The sequence below is a fragment of the Cinclus cinclus genome, chromosome 5, assembly GCF_963662255.1.
Source record: "Cinclus cinclus chromosome 5, bCinCin1.1, whole genome shotgun sequence".
In the NCBI taxonomy this organism is placed as follows: domain Eukaryota; kingdom Metazoa; phylum Chordata; class Aves; order Passeriformes; family Cinclidae; genus Cinclus; species Cinclus cinclus.
The window spans coordinates 8,411,240-8,429,999 of record NC_085050.1 but is presented as its reverse complement, the minus strand read 5'-3'; the positions used below and the strand labels follow the sequence as shown (position 1 = coordinate 8,429,999).

At 39.9% G+C, this 18,760-nt stretch overlaps 2 protein-coding genes across 2 annotated transcripts in view; both read left to right on the top strand.

Moving 5' to 3' along the window:
* The first annotated feature begins 5,811 nt into the window (after nucleotides 1-5,811).
* HAUS3 (HAUS augmin like complex subunit 3) lies at nucleotides 5,812-14,662 on the top strand. Its single transcript, XM_062493325.1, has 6 exons — nucleotides 5,812-6,029; nucleotides 6,965-7,024; nucleotides 7,156-8,700; nucleotides 9,733-10,169; nucleotides 11,798-12,026; nucleotides 13,329-14,662. Exons 3-6 carry the CDS (start codon nucleotides 7,777-7,779, stop codon nucleotides 13,587-13,589), a joined length of 1,851 nt encoding a protein of 616 aa, XP_062349309.1. The 5' UTR covers nucleotides 5,812-6,029; nucleotides 6,965-7,024; nucleotides 7,156-7,776; the 3' UTR covers nucleotides 13,590-14,662.
* Nucleotides 14,663-15,805: 1,143 nt separating this feature from the next.
* Nucleotides 15,806-18,760, top strand: part of POLN (DNA polymerase nu) — an 88,428-nt gene continuing 85,473 nt past the window's right edge. The window contains exon 1 of the mRNA XM_062493326.1: nucleotides 15,806-16,304. Coding sequence (XP_062349310.1) covers nucleotides 16,175-16,304 — 130 coding nt within the window. The 5' untranslated portion in view covers nucleotides 15,806-16,174. The remainder of the gene's footprint in view (nucleotides 16,305-18,760) is intronic.

Here is an 18,760-nt window from a genome sequence, read left to right as displayed (position 1 = left end):
ACTCCCTACAAATACTAATGGGGCAAACACATCAGAAATTAATTTTGCCAGCAATGAAATGAGCCAATTTGCTTAAGTGACTGTCTAAATGCACTGTTGTTAATTAGTAGCTGTAAAGAAAACATCCAAGTGTGTTCCGTAGCTATCCAGAATTAAAATGCAGGAGATATATGAAACAGAAAAGACCATTAGGTCACCTTGGATGTTCTCTCCGCCTGAAATATTGTAAATAATTCTAGGAAAGGATTCCTGGGGAGGCATGGCCCACCAGAGGCTTGCCTATTGGCAAAGCAGAGTGAAGGTGCCCCAAGTTCAGAATTCCTTTCTTTCATTTTTCACGAGAGGCATAAATTGGTTACACAGGATTTATGGCATTGGAAGGGTCTGTGTAGTATGGATGTTTAAGATAAAATTGTGGTGCAAGTGAAGCACTGACTGAGAGCCTTCTGCTGCTTACTGGTAAAATTGTTACCTAAAGGTGTTAGCAAGTGGGTTCTGTGCCAGAGCCTCTGGGTCCCAGAGCCAAAGGAATGGTTCATAGTCTGTGAGATGCATTTTACTGTATTATACAGATTCATTTGTACACACGTACATGGCGCTCGCTACATTCTGTAGCACACAGAGTATTGTGTTGTATCATTATCTCATCATAATATAAATACAAATTTTTATACCTTTTTGTTGTGTTATTCAGGTTTCTTTTTAACTTTCATCACTTGTTTTTTGTGTATAGTGTTTCTTCACAGTTCTTTCAATATTGCAAATCTACATGTCAGCTTATTTCATGTCAGCTATTTCATAAGAAGCTCACAGAGTTTTAGCTATTCAAATTAATAACATGGTATGAAGATTGGGTGCTCTAAGCTGCTGCTTAGAGTTCTTTTACACACACACTGGCCCCAAGAGTCATTAATCTTACTTGTGTCTAACCATGGGTGCTGTATAAATTTCCACTATTACATTTCTGAAGACAAACTAACCTGTTTGCAAAGTGCAAATTGAAATGCATTAGTGTCTGTTCTAAGTAATTACACTTGAAATAATTTCAGCTCTGTACAAGACAGGGAAAAAAGCATTAAAAGGCAGCCTACAAGTTATGCATGTTTATTTTGTCAAATATGAAAGTCACATCACAAGTGATGTGCAGCCAGAAAAAAAAAAAGCATTTTAGCTGATGAGAGATGAGAGGAGGGATGGGGCTGAAATCCTTCTGTGAATTACCTTGTTTACTCTCAGCTGCAGTGTCTGACATCCCCTGGTTTGTGTTTCAGTATGCAATGCATGTTGGTCTTAAACACAGTGATATCTTAAAAATAAAGAAATAGTAGTTTTACATTGAACTCATGGCCAGTAGCTAGTTGATATGCTTATATTTGATTTGAATAAGCTAAGCTGCTGAATCAGTAAGATACTCACGTGCAAAGCATAGTAAACTAATTTTTCTATCACACTTTTCTTTGAAATCCACATTATCACAAAATAAACATAAAATACAATATATCACTTAATAACTTATTATAAATTAATCTCCAACAGAAAAAAAAAGGTATAATAAAATTTTAGCAGTGCTGTACTTTGTGACAGCACCAGTTTTCTCAGCACAAGAATTGCACTGGGTAAAAAAAAAAATATTATAAATGTGGCGGCACTATTTTTGCAAATCCTGTATAGTTTATGATCTGTACAGCTTTGTTTATAACATTTGCCATATCATACCATTTATTTATAGGAAATAAAAGTTCCCTCATTTTGCTAATGATGGATGTTTCAAATTTAATACACTAAACATCCAGAAGCTTACCTTGTCTGTCAGGATTTTTCGTTCAAAACAGGGTCAGGAGAATGAACAAACAATTTTCTAGGAAAATTTCTGCATTATAAGTTTAAATCTGTTAGGAGTGGTAGCCCAAACATGTAGGAGCTTCTTGTATATTTATGGTACTGAATCCAACAAAGCTGAAGGAAACTAATCACTCTGACCTGCTTTTCTAAGAATACAAGATCTCAGAATGAAATCTACCATTCCTCTGGAGAGAAGATACATGCACTTGGCAAAGAAAGCAAGCTGGTGCCAAATTCCTGTCTTCTGACTTTGTTATAATAAAAGTTCACATGGCACTTCAAAAGTTGTGCTTAATCCAGAATACAAATTTGCTTAAAGCAATGAATTACACTTTAGGACAGGGTGTTTCCAAAGAGTGATTGTTGCTCCAACAATCTGCAGCAGGAACCTTTGCAATCCTGCTGCTGTGAGCGGATGTGCAGTATGATGTGCAAAATCAAAAAGCTTCTGTAGATACAGTTCACCAGCTAAAATCCTCCTTGCCTACTCCGTGTTGATTTTTTTCCCCCAAAACCAAACCATAACCAAAACAAAACCCTCAAGCAATAACAAGCAAACGACTTTGAATTTTTCGTGTGACAGATGTATCTTAGTGGGTGGGTTTAGGCTGGACAGCTGCAACGCCTGTGTGGTGGCACTGCACTCCTTGGCAGTTTGTTACAGCTCAGACGATGGGTAACCAAGAGCTCCTCTCTGAGGTGTCAGGCACAATGATGACATATTTTGCAGTGGAACAAACAACATGGTATGGATGGAATACTGCAGAGCTTGCAGACATTGTTCCAAAAATGTTTATACCTTGATCTGCTGGAATTCGCTGTAAAATGGCTCGTAAAGGCAATATGCTATCTAAGCAGCCTCTCCAGTTCTAGGAAACAGATGCAAAACAACTGCTCCTAGAATGGAAAAAAAGGGTAAGGTAAGCCTTAATTATGTTTTGACCGAACACAACAAAAAAAAAAAGTGAATCAGAGAAAAACAATCTTGACCTAAAAGGAGCTGCAAAAGCAAACACTGAAGCACATGGGTCTGAGGCTGGGTGGGGAAAGGGGCTGTCAGAAATTTTGACAATATATTTGTTGAAGACTGTTGCTTAATCACTGCCCTAAGAGCTGTTCGATGGCCTAACAAATGAAAAATTGCTTCTCTTTAGAGGCTTGTCCTTTCAAAATGAGAATTTTAAGTGCATAGTGTTCTGACCTAAAATATTTCAATTCTAGCCTGAATTCCTATGTCAGCGGGGATTATGAGATCATGCTGTCTGTCAACTCCTCTTTTGTCCATCTGTTCCCTTCCTCCTTTCCTTGATAACTTCTGAACCTTCTGGCTAATTTTCACCAAATTTAACAAAGCAGAGATAGAATGGAGCCTGCAATTAATAATCCATGATGAAAACTTTCATGGAAATTCCAAGTCTGGGTAGAAAGAACAATAATTTCCTGCATTGAACACGGCGAAATTGAGCTCTTCCCTGTTTTCAAGAGGTGGCCACTGGCCAGCACGGACGTAACTCCAAAGCTGCTACAGAATGAGCATGTAGTGCTGCTTTCCCAGGTAAATCGATGGGGACATAGGTTTTGGGAAAGGCCACGAAGGAGGTGGGACATCATAGCTGTGTGAGTCTGGAAAGAGGGAGAGGAACCAGTCACACAGGGAACTGAAGGAACTGAACTGAGTTGCAGCAATCCAGGCAGATAATTTGATATATTAATTTATTTGTGGACTTCATTGGCAGAGCTGATTTGGACAGCAGAATTTTAGGAATTTTTCTAGGTGTTTAAAATTTGCTTTTATGTGCGCATTTTTTACACGAGTAACACTGATATTTGTAAAAAAAACCCAAAACCTCAAACCACAACACCGTGAAACACAAGTCTGCAAAATACCACTGTAGGAGAAGTTGACTTTGGTGCAAGTAACTGACTGAACTGAAACAGCGAGGGCATTATGACATAAGATGGTGAATGCTTTGGTTCCTTTCCTGTTGGACAGACACAATGCACTTTATCTGCACGATGATTTGAAAATTTCAGCCAGCCTAAACTGCAGCTGCAGATCAGGCTGTAATCTGATGGGGAGGAATTCAACACTACATCTCTTTTTGCCCATGAGAACTCACTGCCAGGTCAAGGCTTAGTCTAAAAATGTCTTGCACAGACCACATTTATACCAAAAATCAACATTTTGCATTTTGTAAGTGATACAGGTGCTGATTTTGATCAAGAAAACCTAATGTGAGCTTGCCTTAGCTGTGCTAAGCTGCAAGGTTGCTCACTTCCCTGGGCTGGCTCATTTCAACAATTGCATTAAGTGAGATTAGAGAAGCTGCACATTTAGGACAAGTAGTGGGAGGGCTCAACCACCCACACACAGACTGGCTCAATGCTTCATCAGGGTGAAATGTAGAGATAGCATTTCTGGATACAATAAATGATTTCTTTTTAGAATAACTGTTCTTATGAACCACAACAAAAAAGAAATGCCATTCTGAATTTGGTCTTCACAGTGCAGAGGATCTAATTCAAGAGCTATTAGTGGGTGAGCTGCTCAATAGTAGCAACCCCAATATAATTAAACTTAACACTAAGATGAATGTAAGACAAATAAAGCAAAGAGATACTCAATTTTAAGAAAATGACCTATGCAAAAATGGGGGGGAATGCCAAAACAAACCCTAAATGAGCAGCTGAAAACCAAGAAGGTTTAAAAATATAGTTCTAGAAGCCAAGGTAAAATGTCTGACATAAATAGAAAAACGTGGCGTAGACCTCCCCCCCCCTTGCATGATGACTCAATGAGAAATTTAAGGAGGCTATTACAAGGCACATGGGGAAGCCCAGGAAAATGTGGCATGCGAAATGTAAAGAGGAAGTGAAGACAGCTGAAGTCGAGGAGTGGCTGATAAAGGATGCTCAGAGTATTAGTGACAAGTTTACATGATGCTCGGCAGAGAACCAGCCTTTGCAATGCAGAGGTTCTGCTATCTGTGGCGAGAGCTTTCTGGTAACTTCCCGGGCAGCAACAGCCAAGATGCCAAGAAAACGGGGAGCATTGTAAGGAAGGCACTAGGAATGAGGATTCTGTGGAAAACCCTGGTACACCCATACCCTGAGGACTCTGCAGTCTCGTCTCTGCACCCTGAGCAAGGCACAGCAATGCTGTAAAAGGTCCACAAGAAGATGTTGGGAACAATGTGGGGAATGGAGAACTGGCTCTACAGAGGCCAAATTTTGGGACTTTCCAAACTGGAGAGGACAAAGCTGAAGGAAGATGCTCTGGTGGTTGGTAAACTGCCAGGAACACCACGGGTAAGGTACGCGCAGAGGTGGCAGCGACCAAATCCTGAAATGCTAGTAACAGGATTTGATGGGTTTTAGAGAGAGCTACAAAACAATTCGGAAAGTGCCTTTTCAAGCAGCACTTAATGATGTTCTGGGATGTTGCCTTGTTATGTGTCAGCATGTTCAAAAGGCACCAGGCAAATCCAAGGACATAAAGCCCATGAACTACCGAACGGACTAAGCAGGGGTGAAAACCAGCACCACAACAGCATTGGGTACGGACGGCGAAGCGCCCGCCGCTAGCCATGTCTGTGCTTCAAGGAAGCTGCTAGGCACAGCGCTCAAAGCTGGGCGACGTCAATTGCGCGTAAGCCCGCCCCATCAGGCTGCCCCATCCTCCTCCCCCTCCCGCGTGCTGCGCAGGGGAAGCGGGGAGCCAGGGCCGCGGAGAGCTGAAGGGACGGACCTGCCGGGCCTGAGGGGACGGGACGAAGCCACCGGGTCCCCGCCCTGAGGGGAAGCGCGGCCGGGCCGGGCCGGCCTCGCCCACGTGACGTCATCGGCGAGCGTGCCGGGCCGAGGCGGAACGCTGCGCGCGTGCGCGGGGGGGCCCCCGTAGGCGGAGCGGGCGCGCGCGCAAGCGCGGCGGGAAGGCGCGCGGCGGGCGGTTCGAGCTGCGGGCGCTTCCCGAGTCTTCCCTGAACCTCCCCTCAGCCTTCCCTGAGTCTTTCACCCCACCCTCGGCCTTCCCGTCGCCGCCGCCGCCCCTTACCCTCCCTAAGCCTCTTTTCCGCCCTCCCGCCCCTTTCCCTCAGCCCTCCCTGAGGCTCCCTTCAGCTTTCCCGCCATTTCCCTCCTCGCTCCCCGCCCCTCGAGCGGTCGCTGCGGCAGAGCAGAGCGCTGGGGTGAGTATGGAGCTGTGCTGAGGGCTCGGGACTCGATCCGGCGGGACGGGAGCAGCCGCCGCCACCGCGTCCCCGCTCCTCTCCGACCTCTCGTCCCGGCCGGGGTCCCCGTGTGGCTGGAGGCAGCGGCTGCCCCGGGGGCGGGACGGGGCCCTTGAGGGGCCCGCTTGTGCGGCCCGCGCGGGTTCGGGCATCGCGGGTGCTCCCTCAGGGCTCCAGAGTTGTTTGTGATGTTTGGTGGCGGTGGCAGTGCCGTGGTGGCCCGGCGTGCCCGCGCACGGGGCTCTGTGGGGGCCCGTTATTTCACAGAGTCACAGAATCAGTAAGGTTGGAAGGGACCTTTGGAGGCCATCCAGTACCACCCCCTTCAGGGTCACCTGGAGGAGGTTACCCAGGAACGCGTCCACGTTGTTTTGGAATGTCTCCAGAGAGGGAGATTTCGCCACCTCTCCGGGCAGCCTGTTCCAATGCCCTGCCGCCCTAAACGTGAAGTTCTTCCTCATGTTAAAGTCAGACTTATTGTGTTTTAGTTCATGGCCATTGCTCCTCGTCAGTGCACACCACTGAAGAATGTGGCAGCATCTTCTTGGCACCCATACTTACGTATTTTTAGGACATTAAAACGTCCCTCCCTTTTACGCACGGAGGGCAGAGGACGCTTGGGGCGCTGCCCTGTGACACGCAACATTCTGAGTCATCTGTAGCCTCTGAGCTAAGTCAGACGCATGGGGAGCTTTGGAGGAATGGCATTACTTGTTCAGCACTCCGGGCTGGATGGCACAGTGGGGTTCTCTGGTGAAATGTATGTTTTAGAAACAAATAAGTAATATCAAACTAAATAAAGTCCCTTAATATTACCAAAGTATTGCACACAAGGCCTCCTGACTGTTGATAACTTATCCCATGTCCTTTGCTGTCTCTTACACATCCTTTAGGATCGCAAAGCTGATTATTTGTCTTCTGGGAAACAGAAAAGCAGCAAATTTCCTTTTCTTGTAAGTTGTTATTGTTTTCAGAAGAATAATTTTACACTGATCTTAATTTTATTTTTTTATAATTGATCAAAAACCCCGTAGTTTTATGTTGAGGTATTTATATGTTAAAATATTTCTTGTTCCATTTTCAGAGGAAACTTTGAAACAAAGGCTTAGAAGACAAGATTCTGCTTGCTGTTGAGGTAAAAAAAAAAAAAACCTTATAGCCAAGATCCTGAAGTGTAATGTCACTGTAGTTTTGTTTTAAGAGCAAACTGAAAACCCTGATCATTTTGGAAGATTTAAAATTATCGTGGGTGTTTTATTAAATGAAGGTGCGGAAAACTGTAAGTAAAATCACTTTTGCAGGCCAATGAATTGCTCAATATTAATAACATCTGTTGCTTTTAAATTAATGATACTATACTGTTTTCTTAAGTTTGTGTAAATTAAGGAAAAACATTAGTTCTTGCAATGATCTGGGATATAATACGAAAATATGTCCTGATTTGATAAAAAATATGTTAACATATCTGAAATTAAAATTGGTTTCTAGTCTTTGAATAGCCACTTTAATCCAAAAACAGCATTCAGGGTTGGTTTTTGCTTTTTTTTTTTTTTTACTGTGATCTGACACTTCCTTTTTCCTGTACAGACTCTTTTTATTAAAATACTGAATATTCATTTTAAATGGCAAAAAAAATAATGCTGGAACAATACCCCATATTTTTTCATGTGTTTGGATCTTTTCTGATTACAAAAATATTTTCATCATGAGCTGTGGAAAGGATTTTGTGGAAACTCTTAAAAAAATTGGATATCCAAAGGCTGATGAGCTTAATGGAGAAGATTTTGACTGGATGTTTGAGTTTTCAGAAGACAAATCATGTTTGGAGTGGTTTTGTGGAAACATAAATGAGAAGCATTTGGTATCTGAAGAAGAACTGCAGGATTTTGATAATCTTCTCCAGTGTGGTAAGCCTGTTTTGGAAGGAAATGCACTGGATGAAGTCCTTAAAACCTTGGAGCCCACCAGTTCGACAAACAGTAGCCAAGAGGAGGACAGGGAAGAAGAGGAAGAAGTGAAGAAATTAGAGAATGAACTTCAAACTCTTCAGAAGTTAAAAAACCTTCAAATTCATCGGCATAATAAGCTTCAACTGGTGGTTACTACGAACAGCCACGTGTTACAAACATTCCAAAGCAGAGAGGAAGAAGCACGTAAGAATTGGAAAGAAGGGCTGGAAGTGTTTACTGCAGCGAATAAGAAGCTTGACAATGAGCTGCAGTCTCTTACAGCTGCAGTGAAGAAATTTGCCTCTTTCTTCACTGCTCCAGGTTCAGAACAAGGGTTGGATACACATCCAGTGTTTTTTTCCACACTTTCTTTGGACAAATATTTGTCTGTGGAAGAACAAAGCACTGCAGCGCTTGCATCACACATAAAAAAGTATTTTTATAAAGGTGCGTTTGAATGCACTGAAGATACACATGAAGGCAGCTTTCAACTTGAGGATTTTATCAAGCAAGTCCCTTTTGATGAGACTGATGAAGTTTGTGAAGAGAGGCAAGAGGTAGCCAGGCTCCAGGCAGCATATATTTGTGGTCAGAACCAGCTAATTCAGCTGCAAGCTCAAGAGGAGGGCATGAATTCAACTCTCAAGTGTGCGGAGAGCCTGCTGCAGTCCTTGGACAAGGTAAGGCATGAAAGGTGATAGAAGGTTTTAAACAGACAGGCAAGTTCTGCTGGATCTAGTGAAAGGAATTGCTGAGTTATTGTTATTTTGGTTATTTTTATGTAGTGAAATGGCACTTTTATGAAGTTTGGGTCTTGCTCAAAAAACTGCTCTTGTGAAATATCTTCAGTTTCCATAGGTAGAAATTCTTCAGTGTGGTACAGTACCTTTAATTCTACTTTCCAGCATTACTGCCTTTAAAATTGTAGAATTCGTAGTATCTTTCTAGTTCAGTTTAGCTTTGAATTTTCAAATTAGAATTGGCTCTTTGTACAAGAAACAGAATCTTGGCTTTGATTGCAATTTTGTGGTATCAAGGAGCCAATCTGATAAATGTATTCCTGTTTATGTTGCATAGCCTAAGCTTAAAAAGTTGTTGTTCACTGGCTCTGGAAACTCAAGAATTTGTACCAAATCAATGAATCTCATAGTTGAAGCCTCACAAGTCTCTCAACAAGTGAGTGACAGGCAGATGTGGCTAGTGGGATTTGTGAAGAAATCATAATGAAAGGAAAGGTATTTCCTTATGCCAGTCGTGGAATAACTTGAGGCATCATGTCAGTTTGTATATTTTCATTTATGGATGACTAGTTTATAGGACTTGATTGATTAGAGTAATTTGAAAAGGATTGATTCTGCCAGCAGTATTGATCATCCAGCTGAATATAAAAAATTGTTTGCTTGTGAGATTTCAGTTAGACATGCTTGAAATAGATGCTAGATAAAATGCAGCTCTTTCATGTTTAACACAAACTGTTTCCTGACCCTGTGATAGAATGAAGTTACTTTTTACTGAAATATATTTATTATGGACTTTGTTCATCTGTATTTGCATTATTTTGTAAAATTCTGTAAAACTAGTTGTGGAGTTTTCGTTTAATTTTGTAGCTAAATGTAACATAAATATACTAATTTTATATGAACTGAAGAAATGGTTGGGAGGTGACATGGTGGGAGCCATGAAGAAATTCACAAATATTTTGTTTCATGCAGGGCATTGGACAACAGGAAAACATTGATGCTAAAATACCTAGTTTAAGGGCTGAAATTTCAGCAATTAAACAAGATATAGCTCAGTTAAATAATGAAGAGCTGCTTCCCCTTCTTAAGAAGAATGCACAACTTCTGACTGCCCCAGTGGTGAAAGAATACTTAGATCACCAAATTGCTCGGCAGGACTGCTATGCTGCACTTCAAGATAAAGTAGGCAGGCATTTGATAAGACAGAAAACATCATTTGAACTTATTCAGCTGGCCTGTGAAATGGAGATGAGGAAACACCAGGAAATCAGCTGCCAACTTGAGAATTTGGTAGAATCGCTGAAACAAAGCACAGATGAGTTGCAGCAGAGACTACAGGTGATAGCTGAACGAACTGAACGGGCAAAGCCAAGGAACACTATTAGTTCAGAGGATGGTTTATCTTGCAGGTAAGTATTATAGTCACTGTTGAACTTCCTTTGAAATGATAGTGGGGAGATGAAGGCTCAGGCAAGGTAAGCCTTGCCTGCTGCCAAGTTCTTACTTACTTGCTCTAGCTAATTAGAATTTTGAATTTTCAAGATCTGAAACCTTCCAAGATGTGAAACTTGTTTCTTCCTTGTCCTTTGAAATTATTTTCAGGTTTGCCCAAGGAAGAACTGTACAATTATCAGTCTTTTTAATAATGCTGAAGCATTTCTAATTAATATCCATAACATGAAGAATGTTTAAATTCAAGCCTGTTTTATCTGGCACCTCCTGATACTCTGGAGGTCTAGGTGTTAATAGCAGTGATTTCCCAGGTTGTGTGCAGGGGCTCATCGGCTGAGCCGGCAAAAACCCCCCGTGTGGTAGGAGAGAGGAATGACTCCTTCGGACTATGACGTGTGTTTAGCTCATTTTTGCTGCCTGAGTTGCCGTCTGGTTTGACTGTCCTGGCACCCATGTAGGAGTCTGGTTTTTCACCATCTAAATAACTAAGTCTCCTTAAAGTTCAGGTGATACAGTTAAGGATGTGTGCTGTGCTGCTCTTCCATCAAGACTAAATCTTTTGATGAGATATGTTGAATAATTATAGGTGTGTTTCTGTCAGATTTTTTCCTCCTTCTTTAAACTGGTGCTTTAGGTGTTTGTTTTTTTTTTAAAATAATTGATAAGTGATAGCTGAGTATGGTTTGGCACAGTGAACAACTGGAAGAATTAGGCAGAAATTTTACTCCTATTGTGTGTTTGTGTCAGCTTGTCACATTTTTGTTCAGGTTTATTATAAAGTCACCAAATCACTGAATGTTTCTGGCTACTTTTTTTTTAAAAAAGGAAAGGGAAGTTGAAGGAATTAAAAACCTTAGAGGGTTTGTAAACAGAAAGACATGAGTTGAAAGACGCTTGAAAGACATTCAGTTACTTCTGAAATACAGCTCCTCTTTTTAATAAAGCCAGTCTGATTTTATATCAGGGATCAGCTCCTGAAGATTGTTATGCAGAGGTGGCAGTAACATTTGGACTATGTAATGTTGTCTGTAATTGTATTAAGCCCATTCTAGATGCAGTGTAAGGTACAGATTGCTATAGTGTGTAACATTGTGTTTTGCATGACTTGCAACTAACTGGAGAATTTCTCAGCAGTCTCTTCATAGATAGAAAACAGGAAATACTTCAGTAAACTTGAAAATGTTACAAAGATTGTTCTTATTTCTCATTGGCTGTTGAAGTCTGCTTTCATTCAGCACTTTAAAAAAATCGATCTTATTTTGCAGCCCTTGAAGTGTTAGGAAATAGTTGGCAAAAGCACATTGTCAGCTTCTGTTTGTATTCATGAGGTACTTACTAACTGTTACTTTAGTATTTCATTGCTGCTAATTTGATTCTGAAATATTTTGGATTCCTATTAATCACTACTGTATACAGATGGAATCCTGAAATCAGTGGGAGATATAGCAGTGTTGTAAAAGTGCCCTCAGCAGTACTTAACTTACTTGTCCTCTGACTTCTCAGCACGGACATGTTCTCTTAACTAATGATGATAGAGTGCTTAGGAAAGTTAAAATATTTGTGTGTCTAACTTTGATTGTTACAGGCTGTATCAGCTATTGGAAGGAAGAAGTAAAAAACAACAGTTGTTTAAAACATACAAAAGCCTGGAGCAGATGGCTCAGAAGTTAAAGCAGGACTGTGCTACAGTACAAGATCAGCTAGCAGCATCTGCTCAAGAGCAGTCTCTCCTTTTGTCCAACCTAGAAAAGGATGTGGATGCCCTTCATGATGCTCTCTATTGTGGAACAAATCAGATACAGCTCCGGAGTCCAGTAAGCCCTTAATGATTTTTTTCAAATTGCTACGTTGTGTGTCATGTTCTTTTACTGTTAAAAGTATCGTGTGAAGGCTCTAGACATGCAAACTGCCCCCACTTAGCAGCAACAAAGTTATTAACATGATGATGCTGGATGCTGAACATTTGCATTGTTCTTGGCAAATGGTGGATTTTTGTAAACGCTGGCAGGTAATTAATATTGTTTTTTGTTTCTGACCAAACCATTGCATCTAACTGAATTTCTTTCAAAGGCATGTGCAGTCCTGTATTCCTGTAAGCTTGTGGTGTGGGAGATCCTTTGTCTGGATAGGATGTCACTGGAGAACTCATTTAAGTTGCTCTTCATTTCATATGGGCTTTTCTCCCCTGTTACCTCTCAAGACCCCAGTGGTACGCTTTGGCCCCTTAAAAGCCTGGCCATGGGTGGGTCATTTGGACAAAATAAAAATACCAGAATTTTGAAGGATGGTTGTAATAGGACAGTCCTGCTACACAGCCCTCAGGTGTTATGTTTAGAACATCTTTTAAATGGGAACAGGGTTTGTTAAAAGCACCTTGTTACGGTTTTAAAATCATTGTAGATACCTCAAAAATGCATCAAGGGAAATCTTCTGTTATGTAATACTTTCCTGGTTAATTACATAAAAATACATTTAACATTTATCTGTCTAATTTGCAATGTGTAGAACAGTTTTTATTTAAATATGAGACTGTTATTGGAACTGTAGGTATTTAGGGGTTGCACATTCCTATTGATTGAAGTTACATCTTATAATATGACATCCTGCTCTACTGCTACTGTTTCTCAAGAAAAGCAATTCATTTAATAAGGGAATAAAATTAGTCTGCATATACTGAACTATCATAAGAATGCCAGTTGGGAAAGTTGTAGCTGGTATTTAATGATTTAATTATAAAATCGATTTGGCTATTTTGTTGTGCTTTTTTCTGTTTGTTTCCTTTAAGATTTGACTAGCAATGAAGACTTGTAATTGACAGAAAATGTCTTTCACTCATCTCTCTAGGTCAGGTTCAGATTCTTATGGTCTTAACTCATCTGGTCAACAAGTAAATAAAATTACATTTGCATAATACAGTATGAGTTCTGTTACATGGAGCTCAAAAATTACATAAATAGAATGGAATTCCTTACTATCTTTGTTTCTGTTTTTTTGTGATTACTTTTTGATTATAACAAGTGGCTTCCCAAAGCAAAAAACCCTTTATATTTCTAGTTCAGCTAGTGTATTAACAATAGAAAAGTAATAATTTTTTTTGGTCTTTTATTTCTTTTTAGGAACTTACTGAGCAGTTTCACCAACTGGAAGTGGATTTAGATGAACTAAATCATCTCCTTAAGGATCTGGTTGCTGATCTGAAGTCGAAGAGAAGCTTTTTAGAGTCTAATAGGCTACATCAGATGGAAAGAGACTTGTATGTGCATTTTTTCAGAGATGAAGAGCACTTAAAAGAGATGGTGGAGAAGCTTGAACAGCAGTCTCAGGCTAAAGCCAGTGGCCTGGAAAACGAGAATTTCACAACCAGTGGAGTTTCTTAATGTCTAAACAGCAATGTACCCTTAAGAAAGGGAAATGTTAATGTAAACTGTCTATGAGTTCATGGAATAATAAGCATTAGGTTGTCAAGGTTGACACTTAGCTGTCCTTGCAGTGAATCTTAACTGCCACTGTTACCAGCTGAGATTGTGGTGCTTTATGGCTTCTGCCCACTGAATTCAATCTCAGTTTTGTCAGAATGCTTGGATACAAAGTAACTGTTAGTTGAAAGAAGTACATTCAGGCTGCTCTTCTGCTGGCCTGTGTGTTCATTTCTGCTGCGCACAACATAGCATCAATAGGAATGTGTCATACCCTTAAGTCTTTCTGCATGCTAAGAACTTTTGATTGAACTGCAAAGTAAATGTGGAGAAGACATTCCAGATTTTGGAACAATAATGTTAATGTACTTCTAGTGAAGAGGAGAGTTTTCAAAGGCAGCAGATACTCTGTGATGGTTTCCCTTACAGTTCTTCTAAGAAGACTTGGTTTTGTTAGAAATGTGTTGGAGTACCAGAATCTGTTTTAACTACCAAGACCATCTGTTTTAAGACCATTCCAATATGTCTTAGTTTAACTTATGGCCTATCTTCTCCATTGAAACCAGTCCATACTTATACTGGGCTTGTCAATGAACAAGAATTTTAAATTTGTCTTTTGCACTTCTGAGTTTGCCTTATAATTTATAATGATGGGTATTTCAATTCAGAGTGCTGATGTTTTCATACTTGTGCTTTCATGTGCATTGTTAGCCTGTTTATCAAATTTTTATATGGCTTCCTAATATACCAATGAAACTAAATGGGCTTGTATGATAAGTCTTTATCTCTATTCCAGTCTATTCCATTTTGATGGGATCAGCTGTGCCTGCTTTCAGGCACTGTACATGTTGATGAAAGTTAGTATGTTAGTTTAAATTCACTAGTCTTAAAACTATTTTGAGGGCAGACTTTTAACTTCTGTGTGATTCTAACTTATTTTGAAATGTGCAATTTTATTTTTTTAGCTTACTGGTTGGGTGTTTTTATGTCTGGATTTCATGCTGTTTATACTTTGTGTTTATTATTAAATGCCAAACTCCATCAATTCAGTTCAGAGTGGTTAATATTTATGGTGAATCTATGTGGGTTTTTCTAGGCCTGTTCTCAAGCATGGTGTCTTGTTTATATTTAGTCCGATGGGTTCTCATTTTGATCTGTCCCTGGGGCAGTGACTGCTGCTTCCCAGCCTGAGAGGTCAGGGAGTAATTTAGGCCTGTGTAGGAAAGAGGTGTTTCTCTTAGTCATAGAAGTTAGGAGGAGTTGAGTGTGGGGAAGGATTGTACTTCTGACTCCTGGAATGTCAGGGAGAAGAAAGCCATTCCACCTCACCCTTTCCTTCCATGGTTACTAATCAGATATAGCCAGTGCTAATGCAGTGTGGTGGATGTTCCTCTTTGAACTGGATGCAGCTATTTGCACTTGTGAGTATTAAGTTACAATATACCTGTGGTCTTGAGCCAAGAAAAGTGTTTCTGTGTAGGCAGAGGAACTGCTGCTTGCTGGTGGTTGACAGTCTGCTCATGCACTGTATCTAGTGGGAGAAGACCAGAGTAACAGGATTCCAGTTACCCACCTGTATAGGAATAATTGAGTCAACAGCAGATTTGGATTAGAGTGATTGATTTGTACAGCTTGGATCCTTTAAATATTTTGAAAGTGTTGGATATTTCTCTTGTTTTTGTGTCAAGTTTTACACGTTCTTCTGATCTAACTGTAAAACAACAAGAATTCATCAGTGTGGACACTGTTACTTGTGATTCTCCAGTGTGTGTTGTACCTAGGGATTCTTCAAGTATTTTGTAGGTATTACAGGATTTTAACAGGTCAGCTGGAAAAACAGCTCCTTTTCAGAAAAGGATAACATTTACAACAACAGTAGCTGAGGTCAAAGCTTGTGGAGACTATAGATGTTGCCTACCAGTTGCTTAAATTGACAAGCTACAGTAGCAATTTTGAAGTTACTGATTTATAGCAATATTTGAATGCATCAGTTATACAAAATTTAAGAAAGTAGAGGTTTTCTATGGAAAGTATTTTCTGAAACACCACGTAACTAATGGCTGTATATTGTGATAGTATTTCTTGTTTCTTTGGTCTTGTGTTGGCTTAATTTTGGCAATTACTTGAAAATTATTTGTGTTTTTCCTGATAAAATCCAAGCACTTGTAACAATAAATGTAGGCATGTGCTAGATACAGACGAGTTTAAAGATGCTAGGAGGGGGAAAGTATCTCAGACATACATACTTCTTGTTTTATTTGTCAGATTTTTTTTTTTTTTAGTACAAGTTAGCTGAACTTAGGACTGCTGATTTTTTAATCAGTGTATTAAAACACTATTTCAAATAAGTTAGTTTTTATAAATTATTGCATTTCTATTTCCAATACAGTACTGGTAAGTATGTCTGGGAGCGAATGTAATTTTCCATTGAGAATGAATGTTTAAATGTGTTCACTATATTTTGTCTTTAGCTTCAACAGAATATAAGTGAATGTTACTTAAGGCCCTGATTAATTCATAATTTGTGTGTTCTGTGTTTAGGTTTAATGTTAAAAATGGAGTGGTACATAGGATGTGAGATTTCTAAAGTGCCATTATCTGATATTGCTCAGAGGATTATGACAGCTTTGCAGTCTATTCCTGTAGAAGTTCAAACAAACAGAGAAAATAACCAGAGTGAGTAAATATTAGTCTATTTGTGTATTTCTGTTGAAAAATTGAAACACAGCAATATCAAACCTCTATTCCTTGTTTTTAAATAGAGGAAAAGGTGAGACTTCAGGTTTAGAAAAGGAATTTTAAGCTGTAACTGTGACATTTGCTGTGACTTTTCTGATTCAGTGTTAAGTGACTGCAAGAAATGGTACCACCAATTTAATTTTTTCTTTCTGTTCCTGCTGTGTGGTACAGAACTGTATGGGAATTTCAAACTGTTACTTAAGTACTACATTGTCATAAATTAGATGCATACATTAACTTGACTCTGGACTAGATATTTAAAGATCACTGGAGATACTAGGAACTTAACGGGAAACCTATGACTCTCCAGTGTCATGTCTGTCCTTAAAACACATTCATTAGCAGTGTGCTCCTTGTGAAATTCTAGGGGAAAGAGTGAACTAAGGTCCCAGTGAAAGAACAAATTAGGTAATGTTAGAAGTGCCTCAGCACATCTAGAACATTGTGGTTACTAGGGAGGTTTTGCAAGGTGCAGGCTTTATTCTCAGTTCTGTGCAAGTCACAGTCAGTCGAATTGTGGCTCTGGAAAGAAATAAGAGTTTTGCTTAATTTCAGTTGTCTATTTTCTCCTGAGAACTAGATCCTGGAATATTCTCTTATCAATGGGCTTTAAATCTAACATTTATTCCTGTGCACATTGTGTTTTTTGCAGCTACATTATATAGAAATGTTCGGGCTCCACTTCAAGTAAAGTATTGATCAGTGGAGCCTGGTAAATCAGTGATACACATTTAAAGAAATGTGGGATGAGTTAATTTTAAAATGTTACATTGTATGTGGTTCGTCTGAGACCAGAACCCAGATGATTTTAAAGACAATACTATCTCTTTCTTGCCTCAGTTTGATATTTTACTTCTCTTCCTACCTTGTCATTGCCTACACACAGATATTTGTGTGTGTGTATATATATATATATATATATATATATGTACACACATACACACATATAGCTTTGGTATGACTCTGTAAAAAAGTTTGCCTCTCAAAAAACCAAAACCAACTGCAGACCTCTGATGTTAGTTGGCGTGTTTCAGACTGCATTGAACTGTGTTTTAGAGATTAGATTTTTAAATTTTTAATTCTACTTAATGGAAAAAATGTTTGTCTTCAGAAGGTAAATGTTGGGCTCAAATAGAGCGAATATCTGGAATGTTGGCCTAGGTAAAATTCTGTGGTTATCCTGGCAGTGGAGCTCTAATCTTTCCATCAAGGCTTGAGGAGCTGGAAGGCAAGGACAGGTTTCTGCTGCCATCTGGTGATGCTTTGTCATAATTCAGAAACTGGCAAGTTGCAGATCTCTTCAATACCTGTCATACTGATTATTGTGTGCTGGAAGAGAGAAATGTAATGCTCATTGTCTTCTCTGGGGGTTGGATTTATCAAGGAAAAGTGTCTAGCTGTGAAGCAATTAAAAGCACTGAATGTAAACTCAGATACTATCATTCTTAATTTATTATCTTGTTGTAGAAAGTGTCAAGAAAATGAAATGTAAAAGGTTTGAAGCTACAAACACAGCTGTGCCATATTGGCTGTTCTAACAGCTTAGGTTAGACGTTTGAGCTGGAGCTAAATGTCTGATTATGCACTTACACCAACATGCAGAAATAAGCTTATTTTCTTCTGTAGACAAAGGTCTTGATTTGCTCAGACAAGTGTTTTAAAAACAGTTCTAATAAATTGAAATAGATCACTTTATGCTTTATTTGACATTGGTTAACACCACTGTTGTTTCAGAAAGTATCTTGCTGCTGGTAATGCAAATTGATAGCTGACAGCAGCAGTTTAGTGTTGTACTTCAGTGTGGGGGGACAAAATACATGCTTTGCCTGTGAGGTGTCTTTTGGCTGGGCAATAAGATAATCAGGACATAAAGGAATCCTAGCTAATTTCAAACTCGGGAGAGACCTGCACTTCAGGGTAGTTCTCTTTTTCCCTGTTCCTCTTTCTGTACCCACTGAGGGAATTAGTGCTATCCTGTTACCCCGGCTCCTTCATTCCAGGCTTTACTTCTCTTCTTGGGACTTGTGGACAATGTTAAGGCAGAAAAGAAATGTGTGTCCTAATGGTTTCACTTGCCATGGTTGTGAGTCTGAGGTGCATCTGCAAAGCCTTCTTGGAGCTGCAGCATCTGTGCTTTCAGAACTATGGGCTAAAGGTCTCTGCAGTTCAGTGGGGGCCCAGACTCCCAGCTGTGCTGTGCCCAGTGTCAGACCCAGCACTGGTAACTGGCCTGATCCTCGTGGGACTGGTGTCACCTTATCTTCCTGTCAGTTTGTCAGGTCTGAATTCTCCTTGCTCTCTCTTACCTGGTCTTAAAATGCCTATTCTGTTGCAAGATGAACAGTGTGAAAAAGTTATCCCCTGCAGGTAAAACATGGTCAGTTTGTAGAACA

Excerpts from the sequence above, each read along its gene's own strand:
- HAUS3 (XM_062493325.1), top strand. The coding sequence starts at position 7,777 with ATGAGCTGTGGAAAGGATTTTGTGGAAACTCTTAAAAAAATTGGATAT. Across the intron at positions 10,170-11,797 it reads GAGGATGGTTTATCTTGCAG|GCTGTATCAGCTATTGGAAG; the intron begins GTAAGTATTATA and ends TGATTGTTACAG. Across the intron at positions 12,027-13,328 it reads AGATACAGCTCCGGAGTCCA|GAACTTACTGAGCAGTTTCA; the intron begins GTAAGCCCTTAA and ends ATTTCTTTTTAG.